The sequence below is a fragment of the Euprymna scolopes genome, chromosome 3, assembly GCF_053919585.1.
Source record: "Euprymna scolopes isolate OS-2025 chromosome 3, ASM5391958v1, whole genome shotgun sequence".
NCBI classification, from domain to species: Eukaryota; Metazoa; Mollusca; class Cephalopoda; order Sepiida; family Sepiolidae; genus Euprymna; species Euprymna scolopes.
The window spans coordinates 72,643,139-72,663,686 of record NC_136484.1 but is presented as its reverse complement, the minus strand read 5'-3'; the positions used below and the strand labels follow the sequence as shown (position 1 = coordinate 72,663,686).

Here is a 20,548-nt window from a genome sequence, read left to right as displayed (position 1 = left end):
TGAGATATAACCGTTAGCACATCTGCAGTAGATCTTGCAGAACGGAAACCATATTGCGTGTCACTAAGAAGGTTATTTCTGCTGAGGTGGTTGACTATTTCTCTATTTAATATGGATTTCAGCAACTTACTCATGACACACAGGAGACTTATTGGTCTGTACTGAGAGGGAGATGACTTATCACCTGAGTTCTTAAATACAGGGTATACTGACAAGGTTTTCCAGGATGTTGGAAAGCACTTCTCCTTAAGGCAACGTTTAAACAGTTTCGTAAGTATGGGAGCAAGTTCTGGTTGAAGCTTTTTTAATACTATAATTGGGATGCCATCAGGGCCAGTAGCTTTACTGGAATCAAGGTTCTTGATTAGCTTGGCGACCTCATGCACAGATATTTGTATGTTACTTAGCGTGTTCTGTGTTATAGGAGGAAATATGGGGAGTTGATGGCCTTCGTTGCATAGGTTAGAATTAGCTGCAAAGTTCTTGGCAAATAGTTTGGCCTTGTCTGAAGCTGACGAGATGACCTCTGGTCCATTGATAATGGTTGGGATAGAACGCGTACTTCTGTTCAGGATCCTATTTGGTATTTGCCAAAACTGGTGGGAACCAATCTGCTGATCAGCTACTTTGGATTTAACAGACTGGGCATATAGCTCTCTTGCATTTTTTATTACTCTTTTACAGTGGTTGCTGGCGTTCCTGAAAGCAGCTTTAGTCTCAGTGCATCTATTATGCTGTTAGCTATGGAAAAAGTGATTTCTGTGTGCGATGGCAGCAGCACATTCTGGGGAGAACCATGGCTGGCTGTTAGGTTTTTGTTGGAATTTTTTAGATGGTATGAATCTTTCTATGCCTACAATTAACCATTCAGTCAGGTCTGATACTATAGAGGATACATCATTTTTAAACATGGAATGCAGAGGTAGATCAGATATAAATGTACGGAAGCTATCCCAGTCAGCCATGGAGTATCGGTATACAGTACGGTGGAGGGGTACGTCTGGGGACTTATTATATTGCATTTTTATCTTAATTGATACGACGGAGTGGTTGGAGGATCCTAGAGGAGAAAGAACGGAACATGAACATAGCTCAGGGGAAGTTGAGAGAAAAAGGTCCATTGACCTGTAGTATCGGGCACACGGGTGGGCTCGCGAACAATCTGAGTGAGGTCATAAGCAATGGCAAAATCATGACAGAACCTCCCCTCATCGTCCGTCTTATTTGAGTGGGTCAGCCATTCCACGTCATGGACGTTGAAGTCACCACAGATGTGGATGTTAGCCGAGGGGTGTGCAGACAGGATGTGGTCAATTTTCTCAGATATGCTCTTAAAGATAGTAACTTCGCTGTTGTGGGGCCGATAGAGGGCAAATATAATTGCAGTGGTGTAAGTAAGTGCAACCTGGAAGCACATATAAGGTAAATTAGGATCTTCTCTAGAGATATCCCTGCCACATGGGAAGCCATCTTTAATGTAGGCACATATTCCATGCCCATGGCGATCATGGGGGTCAGATTTAGATGTTAAGTTAGAGTATCCGTTAATTATGAACTCATCTAGGGAAATGGTCGGCCCTATTCCAGTTTCGCTTAGAAAGAATATGTCCGGTGTTGTCTCCTGTAATTGGGTTTCAGCCTCTGGAAGGTTGGAACGTAGACTCCTGATGTTGGAGAAGGAAACATGGTAGTAGGGGTCTACGTTGGAAGATGGGATTCTAGGTTTATTCGATTTTTTTTTTCTGGAGATGTTTCATGTTGAGGTTTTGGGATTTGTGGAACAGGTCGGCATACTTGGTTAGAGCAGTTACAGAGAGGGAAAGTAAGAGAGAAAAAAACAGGACATTTTTTCTGTTTTTTTTTGTAGCATATGAAAAGGTAAAGCCGTAACAATTACCCACTAGTATGGCATCGAGAGGCCCCACCAGAGACTACTACTCTCAACGAAGACGATCCTGACCAGAGAGTCGAATTCTGTGAATGGTACCTGGCAAAATGTGCAGAAGATGCAGGGGTTCCCCACAAAATTGTGTGGAGCGACGAGGCAACCTTTAAATTAAATGGCACCATTAATCGCCATAATTGCACGTACTGGGGTCCTATAAATTCTCATGTAACACTTGAACACCATGTAAACTTGCCAGGAGTAACAGTGTGGTGTGGGATATCCGCACTGGGCATCATAGGGGCATTTTTTATTAACGGAACTGTCACTGGTAAGAGATACCTTAACTTGCTTCAGGAGTTTGTTGGTCCACAAATTTCTGAGATGTTTGGTGATGACGGCGAGATTTACTTTCAGCAAGATAGAGCACCTCTCCACTACCATTGCGATGTACGAGCTCACCTCGAGACACATGGATTGGACGAAGGGGTGCCATTGAATACCCTGCACGTTCCCCGGACCTCACGCCCATGGACTTCTTTTTGTGGATATATCTCAGAAACAAAGTTGCACGAAACCAAGAACAATTGATGCATTGGAAATGGAAATTGAAAGATAATGTCGCGATATTCCTAATGACCTATTTTGTGACGTTTGTGAATCCCTTGGTGTGTGTTATCAGCATTGTTTGGACAATAACGGTCATCAATTCGAGCATTTGCGAACATGATTCTTTAATCACATTTGTCTTCTGTATTCGAAGCTATTCCATTTCACTGTATGTTCATAAATAAAGGATTTCTCGTCATTTGAAGTGTGAGTACATTTTTTGAGACACCCTGTATAATTCCATCACCCATGGGAATATATGCAATGGATTGGTATATCTATCCAATATCTGATATACTGTGCCAACACCAAAAAAGAATTTGGATTACATATACGCATTCAACACACCAACGAATACGGCCGCCCCGTATACCTTTCGGAAAATCAATATCTTATGCAACCACGCATTTTTGTTATATGGGATTACTGCCTTCTCCCCTCAACCAATATTCTGCCTACTTGGAAATAAAACCCCGGAGGACATTATACTCCTTCCGATTGTATGAAATTCCCCCTTCCAATAATTATTTTCATATAACTATCATTTACCACCCAAAAACTATTTTCAATATTTGTGCTGAAAAGCAAAATACGTGCCTTTTTACAGCTGAACATTTTGCTAACCGCATTTCATTTCCTCTGATGATATGACCCATTATTGAAAATCCATGAATTAAGGAAATTAATATAACCCCTTGTATATATTCCTTTTGTCAAACAATAAATTCTTAAGTCGAATATGTGTCTATATTTTGATTTTCAGAATTTAAATTTAACCACTAAACTTATATCCAATCCCGCATTTTGCTAATTCCTACCCTCTGATGAGAAGGAAATTATTTCTTCAAAACTCCGCGGATTAAGAAGTATCCACTTATTTAGTGTTTCCTTTTCAAATTAAATATGTTTTTAACTCTTTTTCAAAGTTTTTTTTAACGTGTTTTATTAACTATTTGCTCTTACACACACACACACACACACACACACACACACACACACACACACACACACACACACACACACACACACACACATCCAGGCCCTGGTGGATTCTATTGCACCCCAAGAGAGTAATTTGGAGGTTGGTCCGAGCCATGTGGAATTGTTGTCAGTAGCGTGTCCTAGTCAAAAAAAAAAAAAAAAAAAAAAAAAGAAGGAAAATCGCTGTTGTTTAACCTTTTTTAAAATTTGTCACGTGGTCAGCTTGCCCGATAGCTGACGTTTGATTGGGCAAGAAGAAAGGAAGTTGACTGTTATAACCAATTAGCAATGATCTTACAAACCAAATTTTCAAGCCGCGAGATACTGCACACAAGCCTTTCTTCTAATTTAAAGTTTAGGTTGCATTTGACTGCAATAGAATATTTTAATGGATTTCAGGTTGTTGTACTATGTAATATTATTATTTGCAACATAGATTTTATGTGTTATTCATATCATGATATGATTGGGGAATCCGTTATTGATAAGTGCTTGTTTGATAGTTTTTAGTTTGGGGAGTAGTAATTTTTTAAAACGAGGTTTAGTGCATTTAAAGTTTTCTTAAAACGAGGTTTAGTTTAGTTTTTTTAAAACGAGGTTTAGTTTAGTGCATTTAAAGTTTTCTAATACGGCTATTTCGTAAGGGTGAGGGCACTCGCTCTTTAAATTTACAAGGCAAGAGTTTTGGCTAGTAGGTTATTTTGTAGCAAGAGGTGTTGAATGTGTTATCGTAGGTAAGTATGAAAACGTCGAGAAAGAGAATTTTATTATTGACGTTATTCTCGAAGTAATTTGTATAATAATCTTATGTCACTTTTCATACAATTTGTGGGAACATGATGAGAATTAGCAGCGAACCAGATGTTAACGCCATGAGAGACAAAATGAAAAATCGTCTTTTGCACATGGCTCCACGCATCGCTTCCGCTTGGGAAGAAAAACATAAGATAACCACAAAATAATTATCGACCAATGGCAGAGCTCCGCGCCTAAAATAAACAACTCAAATATCACAGTCACTGGGAGCCGGTGTGCCACTATAAAACGAGGGTTAAAGGCGGGAAGAGGAAATTCGCCCTGCTGCGTCAGTGAACGCACGGACAGATTCTCCCACCCGACCTAAAGAGATGAAGAGAAGAGAACTCGCCCCGCTGCGTCAGTGAACGTATAGACGGATTCTGTCACCAAACCCGAAGAGACATAATGAAGAAGAAAAAGAAATAAGGCACCAGTGAACTGAAGCCGATTACGCTTTCATGTTATGGGCCAAACGCCTTCAGTTCTAAACACTGCCTAATTCATACAAACCAAAGAAGGGAGGAGGAAAAAGAAGACGAAGACGCCGGGCTGCTAGCTGCTGATGAAAAAGTCACCCGCTTTCCAGTTACAAGCCAGGACACGCATCACCGACAGAAGGATGACCGGCCTACCCTAACCATCTCCATCGTCCAAAAGATAAGTTACATTTTACGAACATTCATTCCTCGTCTATTCATACATACCTACAAACATTTTACGAACATTCCTCCCTTGTCAATTCATACATACCTACAAAAATTTTACGAACATTTATCTCCTTTGTTAAATCACATTCCATCCTACGAACACTTTGCCTCTCCTAATACAAATTGTTGGTAGTAAATAAAATCGGTTCTCAACCTTCAATATTCGCCTGTCTTTAATTATATGGAGTCAGAATCTACACACTTCCAACGTCGTTCATTTTATGTATTCTTTGTTGTGACCTCTATGGCATCCTTTCCCACCCCTAATCCTTTTTTTATAAATAGCCAGGCCATAAATTACAAAGGTTTTAAAATGCTTATTTTAATATCCGCAGACACATTTTTCCCTCTACGTGTCCTAGCTACCGATCCCAGTGTCGGCTTGCTTGTTGCATCACTATCGGAATATAGCAGTTTGCTGATACCATGGTACTCTACAAAACTTTTCCACTGCCCACCTCATCCTTTTCTGTGAACCACTCATTTCCTGACGATGTCGAAGAACGGCGAAAACGTTTAAAAAAAGAAAGACAAATGGGACTTTTATCAACATTTTTGATTCATACATAACAAGATTATAAGAAAAATGGAAAAAATTTAAAAGCAGCTTTCTGTCGTCTTTAATAATGTTTATATATATATATATATATATATATATATATATATATATATATGCCCATATACATGCCTATATACATGCCTATCTACATATATATATACACATTCGTGCACACATATACATAATATACATATATATGCATACATATACACACATATGCATACATATGCATATATAAGAATGCACACACACACACACACACACACACACACATATATATAATACAATAATATACATATGCATGTAAAATCAATTTTATTTTGTAATAACAGTCAACCCTTGTTCTAAAAAATTCAGGAGGATGATGCTCTTGTTGTTCCAGAAGATGGTGTATATTACAGGGTGGAATGATAAGGTTGTCAACAAAGAAAACAACACCACAGCTTTATTTAAAGATTTTTATTGAAACCATCAATTCAGGTAACTTGATTATGTAGTAGAGCTGACATCTATTCAATGTAAAAGTTTTTTTTTGTTTGTTTTTTTAAGTTTGTCTCTCTCTCTCTCTCTCTCTCTCTCTCTCTCTCTCTCTCTCTCTTCGTAGTATGGAAGTGTCCAATTGGAAGTGCTTTTCTCTGAAAAGGGTTGCTTCTTTTTCTTTTTCTTCCCTTTTCTCTGAAAATAGGTTGTCTTTTTTCTTTTTCTTCTGCAATGCTATTCCCTTTTCTCTGAAAAGGATGTCCTTCTCTTCTTCTGCTTCTTTAGAAATAATAATCCTTTTCGCTGAAAAGGGTTGACTTCTTTTATAAATGGTGTATTTTAAAACACCAATTTCAACCACTCCTATTTACGCCGGTTCGTCGACGGAGCCCGGAAAATGAGAGTCTTTCTCTCAATAAATCTTTTCAGAAATTGATTTTAAAAAGGCGCAAGAAAAAGTGATTTCTGGAATTGTTTTCACAGGGGCCAATCAGCATCAAGCAATGATGATGATACTACTAAGAAAAAGGAAAGAGAGAGAGAGAGAGAGAGAGAGAGAGAGAGAGAGAGAGAGAGAGAGAGAGAGAGAAAGAGAGAGAGAGGTACGCACGCGCACACACATTCGCCAGCTGAAAAGGCCTCTATGTACGTATGACTGCTGGACAACGAGGCCAAGATGAGAAAGGGAGTGGGTAAGATGGATGCTACAGGCTACTCAAAACAGTTGACATCACTCACTTCCCTTTGCACTGCTGATGGCGACGTGGATAAAAAAAAAATAAAATTCAGACAGAGGATCACCACACTCTTCAGCACATCCAGGTACACTTTGGTGTTAACTTTCATGCCAACTTTGAAGATGTGAGATCGCATGATGTGGCCCTCACTTAAAACCACACCAGAGACCATAATTGTGGTCGGAAACTTTGTTTTCATAACCCTAGGCACTTCGTTGTTATTCATGGCAATCCAGCGATGCATTTTGAGGATTCTGTTGTCATAACTTGGATCGATAGAGAGCATGAGTATACAGCGCCGCATCTCCGATCTTACTTGTTGAACATTGTGTCACTTTCAGACATGATAGAAGGCTCCTGTCGCTCTTGGAGTGTACACAACTGGTCAACTAGTAAATGGTCTGCAACAACAAAAGAAAACTAGTTTTCATCGAACGGAAATGGAATCATGTCATCGTTTCTATGGCGACAATTTTATCGTTCCACCATGTGCTTTGCCTGCGTTTCTTTGCTGGGGAGCGTGAGTGGTGCCATTCCATCAACTGCCATTTGGACTCCAACTCGTAATGGTGACACCACGTCTCATCACCAGTGATGATGTGGTTTGAGAATCCGTCATCTTTGGCTTTGTACTGATTTAACAAGTCCTGACAGACATCCTATTGGTGGTCCTTTTGATTCTGAACGAGCACATATTTTGCCGTGTCCTAGATATAACAATCGTTTCCAGGGCACAGACATCCGCATACAACTCTACATACATTTTATTCACCATTATCCGCCGATCAGTACGGATGAGTTAATCCAAGCGCGCACAGTGTTTTCTGCATGGGCTTCCAGAATGCGCTTTGTAACTCATATCTCTGTTGCTACTCTGAAATCAACGGGCTTATCTCCTAACTGCGTTGACATCAACTATATCAGCTTCATAAACGTTCAATGTTGAATGTTGATCGGTCTAATTTTTTCTGTATGGAGGAATTCAATAACGCATCTTCGCTTCTGACACACGTCCATGACAAGGGTTGTTTTCTTAGAATATCACATCGTTAATATCTGCAACAGGGAGATGAAAGTTTCAGGTTATGAATGCATGAATTCAGTCATCATAACAATGAAGTTTGCAATCCCCTCTGATTCATTCAGGCGGAATAAAAATAGGAGCTATTACTTTTAAAACGACCCTCGTACCTACATCATATACGAGAGAGAGAGAGAGAGAGAGAGAGAGAGAGAGAGAGAGAGAGAGAGAGAGAGAGAGAGAGAGTTAAGGAATACAAGTTTTTTAAATTCATCATATGGATTGCCGAAAAACTGTAAATGTGGAAATGAAGATTGTAAATCTGGTGGAATTTTTTAGACAAATCAATGCACATATGCATTAACTTTGAATATGTTCTTACTGTAATAAAATAGCACTGTACAATTGTTTTCCGTATACATTTTAAGTAAAGGCGTCCTCTAGAGGTCTGCTAAAGTCATACAAAAGAGACATTCAATTAAAAATTAAAAGTCTAATAAATGCATATTATATTTATATGTTGTCTATGTGTATTAAACGCAGCTTCTCTCATCCTCTCCTCACGCACGTACTTAAGTAGTATGTCATACAAGGTCGAGTTATTTTGGAAGAGAAGAATATTTTCTGACGGTCATGGTCATTAAGAATGTTCCCGTCTAGTCATTGTTTTGCATATAATTTTTCTCACGATCAAGTTAATAACGGCTTTAAATATAACTTCCTCGACGCAAAATCTCACACTTCTTATCTGTTAGATTGTTGTGTTTCTTCTTTTTAACTTCAGAAATCAACACAAAATGATGACAACACGTAGCAATATACACGTAGGATTTTTCCCAGCGATTCAATTACAATCTTAATAGAATCTTTATGAGTTTTTGTTAACGTTTTTTTGGTGTACCTGGTATCATTTAATACCAACTTGAGAATCACTGCTGAATTATTTATTGTTTTCATTCTTTATTCATGAAGACAGCCATTTTAAATATTCTGTACTGTATAAATTGTGTCAATTCATAGCCATTTTAAATATTCTGTACTGTATAAATTGTGTCAATTCACAGCCATTTTAAATATTCTGTACTGTATAAATTGTGTCAATTCATAGCCATTTTAAATATTCTGTACTGTATAAATTGTGTCAATTCACAGCCATTTTAAATATTCTGTACTGTATAAATTGTGTCAATTCACAGCCATTTTAAATATTCTGTACAATTTAAATAGTGTCAACTCATAGTTTTTGCGTCAGGTCATATTTTATTAGTAGGGTGATCCGACATTAACCGGGTATGAGATACGGCGCCAAATTTTGTTTTATACAGATCTCGTGGTTATTATTTACTACATCAAATGTAAAATTTTGATGGATGCACATTTAATAGTAGCTGTTAGTTAGTACATATTGCCAGAACAATGAAACAGCAAAGAGCTCACAAAGGAGTCAAGTGGTCGACCCTGTTGCATGCTAAGAATCAGAAACCAAAGAATTAGTCAGATATGATCAGCAAAGAAAATGACAATCGAAAAACTCCGTTAATCTTGGTAGGAGCTAGAATGAGACAAAACACAAGAATTTATTCCTAGAGTTTCGTCTTGTAGCTGAAAGGTAAAAAAGGGTCAGGAGAGAGAGAGAGAGAGAGAGAGAAAGAGAGAGAGAGAGAGAGAGAGAGAGAGGGTGGTGGTGGTGGAGAGTCACTTGTTGTTTAAGCGCATATCCTAATTATATATACACTCAAACAATAAGTAACTCTTTCCTTTTCTCACCTCTTTTATTGGTCTATTTATTTATTTATTTATTACAAATGTGTTTGAATTAATTGAATAATTATATTAAGAAAGCATGCCAGATTGCAGCTAACGAAATTGAGCTTGTTCATTGGAAGAAGAGATGTTTCCAAGTAATTAAAACAATAATTAAATTACCTTAAAGAAGTGTTCATATAATGTCATCTCGATGATGCCGCGATAACTATGTAACAACTACGAGAAATTTAAATTTCTGAAGATATAATACCATTTTGAAATCTATCAAAAATATAAAATTATTATATTCACCTCATATAATCGCATTATTAAAATAATTACTCAAACATTAATTTTAACCATTTTATTTAATTCACCATTAGAAAAGTTAAAAATATATTTTGGTTTCCATTATTTTTAACACTCAGAACCGCTATTAATTTTTGTAAAAGATTTTATTGCAAATTCACAAAAATTAAGCGTTCGGGTTGGATACTAATCCATCATTGGATTTTTCATAAAATCGTATAATATATAAAGTCGTTTAATCTTGTTACAGGGCTTCGTTATGGATAAAATAAGTGTAATGATAATAATCAATAAGTAACACAAGATAGGTTTTATTAGGAAAACAAGTGGGCATAAATATCTAGTAGAGGTATATTCACTTAATAGATAATAACCAAACAGTCGCTAGGAAATGTTTTTCACTTGTAAAACACATTACTATAGGACTGCTCTCTTGAAGACTACAATATGATCTTCAAATCCAATGTCATAAACCGTTTTCACAAGTAATAAAATTTTATTAATTCCATTCCTCATTTTCAATCCTCTCATAAGGTTGATAATTAATTTGCCAATTCATCTCATTAACTTTTATCCTCGATGAGCTTTTACCCTTGACTGCACCAAAAAATATTTCCTTTCGTCTCTAACTTGACCCACATCTCATTGTAGTAAGTTCCACAGTTTCTGTTTATCTCGACCTTTCTGTTGGGAGAACACTAGTTTTCATCTGTATAATAGCGGTGCCTTAATTGTATTTTAATCAGCACTAGATATCAAGCGCTTTATACTAGAACATACTCGAAATCAAGGTAACTCTCAGCATGTTTTTATAATGAATTAAAAAATGACGGACGTAATACTCAATTAAGTTGTGGCTTAAATTAAAAGTTAAAACAGATAAAGTAAATATTATGGCATTTTTGTGTTACTAGATCAAAACGAAACAATCATTTTATAAGCGTTTCTTCTGTGGTAAAAATGTAACATAAAAGATAATAAGTCCGAAACATTAAAAAACATATTTTAAAAGAGTACATTTTATAGTTATTTTCTCTTTAATTTTCATGTACATAAAACTATAATGATTTGAATTATGATTCCTGCATGTAGTTTTTTTTTTAACTGATATTCACCGCAAACAAGATAAATTATCACTGAGACATAAGGATCTAACGTGAATTAGAGACCACATGTACAAGGACACTCTAAGTAGGGAGTTGAGCAGCAAGATGTCTGTTCACTTTACACTGAAATTTCTGCATGTTAGTACGGTCGGGAAAATAGGAAACAGGAACGGAATTCCAAAGTCCGGCAGCTCGAGGTAAGAAACTTTCAGGGTAGATGACTCTCCGGCATTGGGAGAGTCATCTACAGTGAAGACATGAGACTTTGCTGCTTATTGGGTTAATCGAGAATATTTACGTCCAGGAGAACCAGTGCTATGTAACATTAAGGCGATAAGGCAGAAGTTGGAACTTGGTTGACAGTGCGGGGCTATTAAATTCGAGATTGTTTTTTTTTTTTAATCATGTCCAAAAGAGAAAGACTAGTGATTAATGCGTCGGTCAATTTGTCACAACAATATTCCATGAATGGGCGAACGGACAAATTAAAAATAAAATAGTAGCACTTTATTCTTTCAGAGCAAATTGAAATTCCACTTTCTTCTATAATATTAGAAGTATTTCCATTCTATTATAAAATAAACCAGAAAAATATTCCCTTTCATTGCTTTCTAAAATTCCCAGAAGAAGTATTATATCTTCGCTTGACTTAAGTTGATCATGTTTCGAAGAATTCGATGGAATTAAAGCTTTGGTATCCATAGCCACAAAGACATAGGTGTAAGCACAAACAGTAATTTCGTGTTTTCTAAAATTGCTGATTTGTCATATAATCATGAATCACTGATGTCTATATCACAGGGAAAATATATTAAACCATCACTGGACTACGTTGAGTGTTCAGCATGTTTACATGGAACGTTTTTCAAGTATTCAGGGATAATTATTGAGCATGTCATAAGCAATACAGTAAACACGCGGGGAAAAAGAGAAGCATGTAGTAATCTATATAATAAAGAATTAAAATAAGAACCATCTTTTCATAAATGTTAACATTTTCGAGTGTGTTCACACACACGCACGCACACACACACACACACACACACACACATATATATGCATTGCGTAAGCATGAAGCACTAGTGTCTGTAGGTATAAATAATAATTCGGCCACACGTTGCTGTGGCTCAGCTTGGTTAAATAGAAAAAAAAACATAAAAGATTATATGCTTAATTTGTGGATACAAAATATTTGAGGGTGGTGTACTGTTCCACTTTACGTGCAGATGTAGACATTGTCTGGTTTGCCGACTGTAGAACACGCAACATATAATTGTCTATGTTAGAAGCAACCAGTGTGTAGATGCAAGTCACACAAATATAACATTTGTCCCTGAGCTTTGTTGACGGTGATTACAGACGCCAATTGAATTGGGAAGTGCAATATCTTAAATTGAAATGGCATAATCGTTGGAATCATTCTATGCTTGTTCGCTGATGGCATTATTCCTGAGTTTGACTGGCAACTACACGTCGCACTGCTTACACTCTGCGAGTACAACGACCTACGTCTGATATTGTCCGATAATAGAAAGATAACTCAAAATTGTAAACCCTTGGTGTTTACCCAGACAAAAGAGAAAAGTATGAGGTTTACTATAGACTATGTATGTAAACACTAACTGAAAAAATTTTAATTCATAAATTAAGCCGTTTTATTAGCAAGAGAATTTAGTTGCTTATTGATAAAATATTGATGAAAAGAAATGAAAAGAAAACTTTTTAAAGAACGTCGTTTAAGCCCACCAATATTCAGGATACAAAGCTGGAGTAACAGGTTTGAGCCTCCTCCAGAAGAGAATATGCAAATCTGTTAAAATCAGAATTGAAAAAAAATATTTAGAGCAAAGTAAGTGGGAGATCGATAATAATTCATTAAAAAAAGGAGAAAAGAATAAATAAATGTTTTAGGATAATTTAAAAAAACAGGAATAGTTTGGCAAACTGTTGTTTATTTGGTGCAAGTTTAGAATTGCACTTATGACTGCAATTAAAATTAAAAGAAAATACAGAAATGTCTGTAGGATGTAGATATCAGTCACAGAACGAAAATTTACTATTAAGAGAATCACGTAATTTGATCAAGTAGTTTTTTATTCAACAAAATCAAATTTTACGACTAAGCGAGTCGTAGTGTAATATTTTATCAATTTACATATTTTTTGCAATATGACAATTTCATTCCGTTATGATTACGTACATCACAAAATTTTTTCTGTATTTTTGTTTTTTTTTAATAAGTGCAATTATGAACATGCACTATTGTTTTATAAAATAAATATGCTCATTCTTCCACACTTTTTTAGAAAAAATATTGCTTCCAAATATAATAAATGATAATATCCGTAAATATTTGTATCAAATAAATGTTTACATATTTAATTTCAAATATTTTTAATACGCCCAATTACGTTATTATGATAAATATGAAAAAAAAATCTAAATGAACATATTTATTTAAAAAATAAATTATATGCGATGCATTCATAGAACTAAGTAACCATATTTATTTAAAAACAGTTTACGGATATTCTGCACTCATTCATTATTATGAAAATGTGTCGGTAAATAAGCATGTTTAAAACAAATAAAAATAAACATATTTATGTGGGAAAAAATTGCATGCGATGTATTCATAAAAGTAAATAAACATATTTAGTTCAAAATCTATATCTTATTTAATTCTTCTGCAAGTATTATCGCGTTTTCCTTCATTTTTGTGGTGTTAAACTTTACAGTTTTTGTTACTAATGTTATAAACTTTGTTATATTAAATGACTTAGTCGAAAAAATTATAATTTTGCTGTGAAAAAAGTAGTCGCTTCTTTCTTTTATTACAATTCCTCGACTGTTTTGTTTAATGAAAATTACAATTTTTCGACAATTGTCGTAGAATTTTACTGTTTTATTTCATTTTTTTGTTCTTTTGTAATGTTAACTTAAAGCGACTGAGAAGGAAAAAAAGGACTATTTTATGTTTTTATTTTGTTGCTATTGTTATTAATGTTTTAAACTTTGCAGCAGCGTTGGTTTTAGCGTCCAAAATTCTCGTTTGTAAACATGAATGAATCTCTTCAAAAGATCCTAAACAATAAAAATTGCTAAAATAGTACATTATGCCGATTTTGTTTACGTGAAAGTTTAATCTTTTACTCGATGAAAGAAAAACAAACAAACAAACAAACAAACAAACAAAACAGAAATCTTTTAAAAGTACGTCTGTAGTTGAAGCCCACCAAAAGAAAAATGTTAAAGAAAGGGTGAAGGACAAAGTGTGACCGAAAAAGAGCCGCGTTCTTTGTAGATTTGGTTGGCCTCAAGAAACATCGAATTCGAAAAAATATTTCGTTAATATTGTAATATTTTTTATATTGGGTATATAAAAACATACCTGTATGCGATTAAAATGCTATAGCAAAATTTTAAAGCAAACGTTAGTTTTCTAGATTATTGGTTAGTCTACGAACAAGTTTTCTAGATTATCGGTTAGTCTACGAACAAGTTTTCTAGATTATCGGTAAGTCTACGAACAAGTACATTTTTTATATAGGTATTTATCTAGATTATGAAAATGAATTCGGCGTTTAATAGTTCTTAATACCCTTCATGGCAATTCTTTGGTGACCGTGAGGTAGAGGCTTGGCAAATGAAGCTTGCTTTCTTTGATAGTACGTGTTTTCTTTCTTTATTTTTGTTTCGTAATGACACAAAAAATGTTAAAACGAGTATTTTTTAAAAATAAATATTTGGTTTCGTTTTTCGTATCTTGACTCCGTGATCAAGTTTATTTTTTTTAAGCAAGAGTTAAGAATAATTTTTTTTAAATATTACGGAAGTGCATAGTCTCTTTCTAAAACAATATCTCCTTCAAGAACGGTAATAAAATGTGTTTTCAATCGATATTTATTCAATAAGGGACCAGTTTTCCTACCTAGCAAAAGGGGTTGAGTTTTCCGGGGTCAAGTTTTCCGGGTACGAGTTTTCCGGGGACGAGTTTTCCGGGGACGTGTTTTCCTAAATTCATTTTTATATGTTAGATAGTTGTTATGCTTTTAAATTATTCTCGTCTTCCCTGCACCTCTAGTACTATCACTTCCAGCAATCTCTAGCGGTAATAAAATACCGCAGATTAATCCCCTTGGCCAGGAGATGTGATTCCACCATTACGACTCTCGTCAAGAACACGGCACGTGTATTCTTTTAGTTAATAAAAGCTATAATAACGGTATACCAGTCTCTCCTCGCCTTTTCAAATACTCTTTAACTCACTTCAATAGTTATGTCATAGAATGTACTTATCACTTCAAGTACATTCTATAAAAGTACAAGTGAATATAAAATAAAAAGTGGAGTGAAAAGTAAGAAGTTATGAGAATAAAAAGTCAAGAAATGTTCAAGGAATAAAGTGTTTTTCTGCCTCAAGCGTGGACTTGAGTTGTGAGCGAATACAATGAATACGCATTTGTAATTTTGTCGAAAGTTCGGAACAGCAAAGACGATATTTAGTGCTTGTTTACATTGGTGATCTATTAAACCAACCCATTTCCGGTGAAAACATTATTACGTATAAATTCCAAACAAGTACGAAAAATGATCCAACGGTAACCTAGCGTAGTTGTCGCTCGTTTGACCACATTGAGAATCAGCCGCAGTTACGTTCCCAGATATCATGTTTAAAGATTGCTAGCCCTTAATTTAAGTCAATATAAGTCAAGAGTTATACACTGAGTTTGTCGCACAACTCTTCCACATTCAAACATACGATAAAATTCGATTAATTCTATTTTTACTTGTAATTTTTTTTTTTTAATTACAAAAAATGATCCAGTGGATCAATTCGCTCTTCAGTGAATCATTTTTTTGTAATTTTTAGAATTTAAATAATTTCGACATAACACATAAGTATGTAATAATGTTTTCACCTGAAATGTGTTAGTTTGAAAGAGCACCAATTTAAACAAGCACCTGATATTTCACCGCGTGTTGGCTGAGAAAACGAAATTGGAACAGAAAACAGGAAAATGAAAAGACGAAGGTTAGATACGAGGATATGCATAATTGCTTCTCACCGCTCCTTTCTTCTTACCCGACGTCAACTATATCTAACAGCAGTAGTCAGCTACAAAGAAATAGTAGAAAAAAAAGCAGTGTAAGATATCATAAACCCTCGACGGTAACCTAGCGTAGTTGTCGCTCGTTTGACCACATTGAAAGTTTTTCTTTTCAGTTAATAATAAATCCTTTGTAAAAAGAAAAAAAAAAAACGCCAAACGGATAAATACACACAAATAAGACACAAAATCTATTTTGCTGGGAATAAACGTCTATTACGATCTCAAGTATGGTATAAAAAAAAGTTTTATGCAAGTAACAATTTAAACTTTTGTCCAAACCCAAAGTGCCTCTTTTTTTGGAGGCCGTTGCATTTTTCCTATACATTAAAAATCGACCTTGTATTTAACTCGGCCCACGTGGAGCAGCTAGTAAATAGTGATTGAAATTATGAATCTCTTAGATTTACGGATGATAAGAATGAAATCAAATCGTTTTATGACATTTACTATTAACAACGGCATGTTCATCGTCACGAGCTAACACAGACAGACCCAAGTATATCTTCGACTATATCGTCAACGTCTAGTCAGTTGTAAATAAAAGGGACCGACTCCAAAACAATACTCTAAGATCACTTTAAAGAACTTATTAATTCTTAGAAAAAAAAATGGAGAATAATCATAAATTTCCACCTGTGATGTCAGCAAACGGGGTGGACGTAAGCGCTTATTTCCCCTATAACCACAACAGAAGAAGGGCATCTTTGGAAATTACCGTGGAAGAAGAAGAGGAAGAAGAGACATCCTTTTACGAAAATTCAAGACCAACACTTTCTAACCGTCCCAATCAGGGCGGCTATAATGGTACATTGATTACGCCAGAAGCTGTGTGTAAGTAAGTAAAACTCCTGTTATTTATTTATGAATGGATACATGCAAACATTATTTAATTGTAAAGTTTTCATTACTAATTTGCCGGCGTCACATCAAATTTGTAATCAATATAATGTAAAGACTCATAATCTATTATTATACTAATACTAGTCCATCAACAACTGCTTCCCTACGGCTTTTTTATATACGTTAATAAAATACATGCTAAAACGTGTCATGATTCTGGAATTGGGTTACGGTTGCATTTGTGCCCCCCCCCCTCAACTTAAATATCTCCGACCAACCCGATAAGCAGCAAAATCTCACCCTTTCACTGTCAAGGTTCCCAAATGCCAGAAAGGTTTCCACTCTAATAGCTTCTTTCCGGGAACGGCTTTCTTTTTGGGATGCTTCCTATTTTCTCGACTCTACTAACATGCAAACATATTTTATATGTCTGCATGTATGTATCTTATGTAAACAAACATCTCGCTGCAGAACTCCCAACTTAGCTTCTAATTCGTAGTAGCCCTTGCTTGCATTGCTTGGGGGTGATTTAAAAAAAAAAATATCTGAAATATAATTCTGTTTTAATTGTTCTAATTAGCCGTAATTTATAATTAACTGGACAAGTCACTCATTTCTTTCTCTTAGCTATCTATTTCTCTCACTCCCCTAACTATGTTGATTTAACCACTCTCTAATATTTACCAATGTTTCTGTAAGCATTAAAAAAAAGAGCGCTTCTCTTTTTAAAGCTTCATCATCTAATTTATGCATTACTGTAGGTATGACACTAACTTTTCACACCCATAAGTAAATAAAAAAAATACAAGTAAAAACTAGTAAAATAAAATTAATTCATCGCAATTTTTACTCTATACAGGATTAGGGTTTGAATCGCATATAAACATTCTTTATTTTACACCGAATAAAGCAGACGAAATTTTATTTGAACCGAAACATAAAAGTGGGAAAATAACAAAGAGTGGTAAATATACGAAAAGCTGGTCTTATAAAGCATTAAAAAAGTATAGGAAAAAAGACTTAGTACAAATATACATAATATCTTTTTAATGTTTTTCTTCAATGATTATTCAATTGAAATATAGCAGTAAACGTTTTAAAATATTATGAAAAAGACATATATAGATGTGTTAATCCAGAAAAATGTTACATTTAAGCAGACAGCACCTAAAACAATTTCCGGTTTGATATGGAACCCGTTAACTGACAAAATTTCCTTTAATATTAATTTTCAATATCGTAATTGGTAGACCGAAAAAGGTAATATTTAAAATATTTTTATTAAGTTCCTCTTTATTCTAGTAAATCGCACTTTCTAATTCCTAAAATTAAGCTTTTTTTAAATATTAACTAAATCCTTCAATTAACTTTCTCGGAAAATTATTTTCCATTCAAAATTTTTGTATGGACTAAGTCACATTTGAACTAAGTCACATTTGTATTTAATATTAACAGATTGTAAAAAATGCCGTGCACAAAGAAATGTAATTAATTCAATTATATGATTTAGAAATTTTATTTTTGTTCTAACAAAAGAAACAAGTAACGCTACAATTTTTATCAACGAAGTGCGAACAGATTACTGTCATTGGTCTGTCGTAGAAAAAAATATTCACGTTCAATTTGGTATATATTTTTTTAATTATTCATTATTAAAAAACGGCATAGATAATTTTTGTAGTAAGATTGTCTGTTTATTCATAGGTTTTAAGAGGCTATCTTCCACATAGTTTTCACGAACTCTAAAAAAATTAATCATTAAAAAACATAAGAAATTATTTTGGAAATGTTTTGAAATGTAATTAACGAATAATAATTTTTTCGTAAAACTTAAATGATTTTAATATATTTTCCAATGATTTTTTTCCGAAAAAAATCGTATAAATCGGCAACAATTGGAACCCAAAATTAATATATTTTATTTCATTATTCCAGTATATCTTAATATGAAAAATAAAAGCTCATAAAAAAACTATGAAATCAATCCCTCCTCCTCCTCCACCTTAAAAAAAAATCTGATCAGATCGCGTTGGGGGGGGGGGGGTAAATATGAGCATTTTTTAAAAATATTATTTTATTTCAATTTATATATAGTTAAAATTGTTTTTAAATAAGTCAGTTAAAAAAATAGCGAAATTAATAAATTATTTGATTTTAGAGAGAACTTTTAATATCGCGTTTTTATTGTTTACGTCAAAATACGTAGAAATAACATTGGTTCTATTTTCCCAGTTTTAAGATTTGTTGAGAATTTTAGAAAATTCACCTGTTTTACGGAGAGTAAAAAAAAATTGAGATGTTTTTATAATCTTTCTTCTTGAGAATATAGCAAACATTACGACGAATCAATTTTATTTTACGTTTTTACCGTTATTATTTGTTATCGGGTTCGAAAATTCCGCCTTTATTATGGTCATACCTACATTAGTGTCTGTAAAGATCTCAGTAGCTTGCAAAAGAAAGGCGTTGTGTTATATTCAAACTATCTCCCTTTTCTCTAAATATTTCTCAGGACTAGGACTTATACCCAAGTCTTTGTGGCATACAATGAATGAATTGGCCCCGATACTCTGGACGCCACTGATATACCTCAAACATGTACGTAAATTAGATGGCCATATAATAGATCTTCTGTTTTTATTTCAGAATAATACTTGTATATAATAATTGCTTCCCGGTTGACTACAACATAGTAGTCTTCATATCCAATGTAAACAAGTTTCTGTTAAGCCGTCCCCCAAAATAATCAAATTCTACCCAATTTATACCATTAGTGATTACTACATCACCACCTTACATTCATTAAGCTTTATCCTCGAGTAGTCTTCGGGCCTTGATAAGTAGTGACTCCCAAGTAAAAAAAAATTGTTATGGTGTGCCCACCTTACTTAACAGTGGAACAGGCGATTGACCATACTCTTTATTCTTTGTATTTTCTTTACTGTTCAATATATTTTGCTTCGAGTTGTGTCTTTCTTCCGGGCCCTTACGGAACCACAAGAATAATGATGATGATGATATAAAAGAAGTGAGTAATAATTTTCAGTTACACAAGAAGAATTACGTTAAGGATTCCGTGCGAAATTCCGTCCAAATTCCTGAGTTCGACAGAAACATTTCCGAGTTCGACAAAATACACATGAAGAAGGTCGGAGATTACATCGACCGAAACGTTGTGAAAATGATACTCAAGATGAGATCAGTAGTCTGAAGACTCCAAATAATGCAAGAAGAATGTCTTAAAATATGCCTCACAGTTTATTTATTTACAAATTAAATGATAGTAGATAGTGGTAGTGGTTGTGACCCAACGGGTCACAGGTACTACTAGTAAGCATTCTATGTCTATTTGATCACGATACGGTTGAGTTAATCGTAGGAATTTCAAAGTACTTGGTTTAATCCCGCAACTAGGAGTGTGAAAAGTAGCTTTACACTTCTCATTAGCTTCGCACCTACATATGTCATGTGCTTTTTTTACTAATATGTCACCACGTATCAAGACCTAAAGGCCACTGGAGGATAAGGATTAATGAGCTTGTTGGCTGGTGATAGAACGACACCATAAGATGATTGGAAACAATGGATGAAATTGTCAGAATTTGATTATTTATGCGAACGGCTCGACAAGAATTTGTAAACATTGGCGTTTAAAA

General features: G+C 34.6%; 2 protein-coding genes across 3 annotated transcripts in view; one reads left to right on the top strand and one right to left on the bottom strand.

Annotated features, from left to right (window-relative positions):
• The window catches only part of LOC145256166 (GTP:AMP phosphotransferase AK3, mitochondrial-like), a 410,511-nt gene that overhangs the window by 91,614 nt on the left and 298,349 nt on the right, over positions 1 to 20,548 (bottom strand). The window lies entirely within an intron of this gene.
• Positions 15,461 to 20,548, top strand: part of LOC145256186 (uncharacterized) — a 75,802-nt gene continuing 70,714 nt past the window's right edge. The window contains exon 1 of one of the 2 annotated variants that reach the window (XM_080114788.1): positions 15,461 to 16,883. In XM_080114788.1, the coding sequence (XP_079970914.1) occupies positions 16,661 to 16,883 (223 nt within the window). In that variant the 5' untranslated portion in view covers positions 15,461 to 16,660. Of the gene's footprint in view, positions 16,888 to 20,548 lie in introns of both variants that reach the window. The other variant, XM_080114778.1, reaches the window with a different exon arrangement.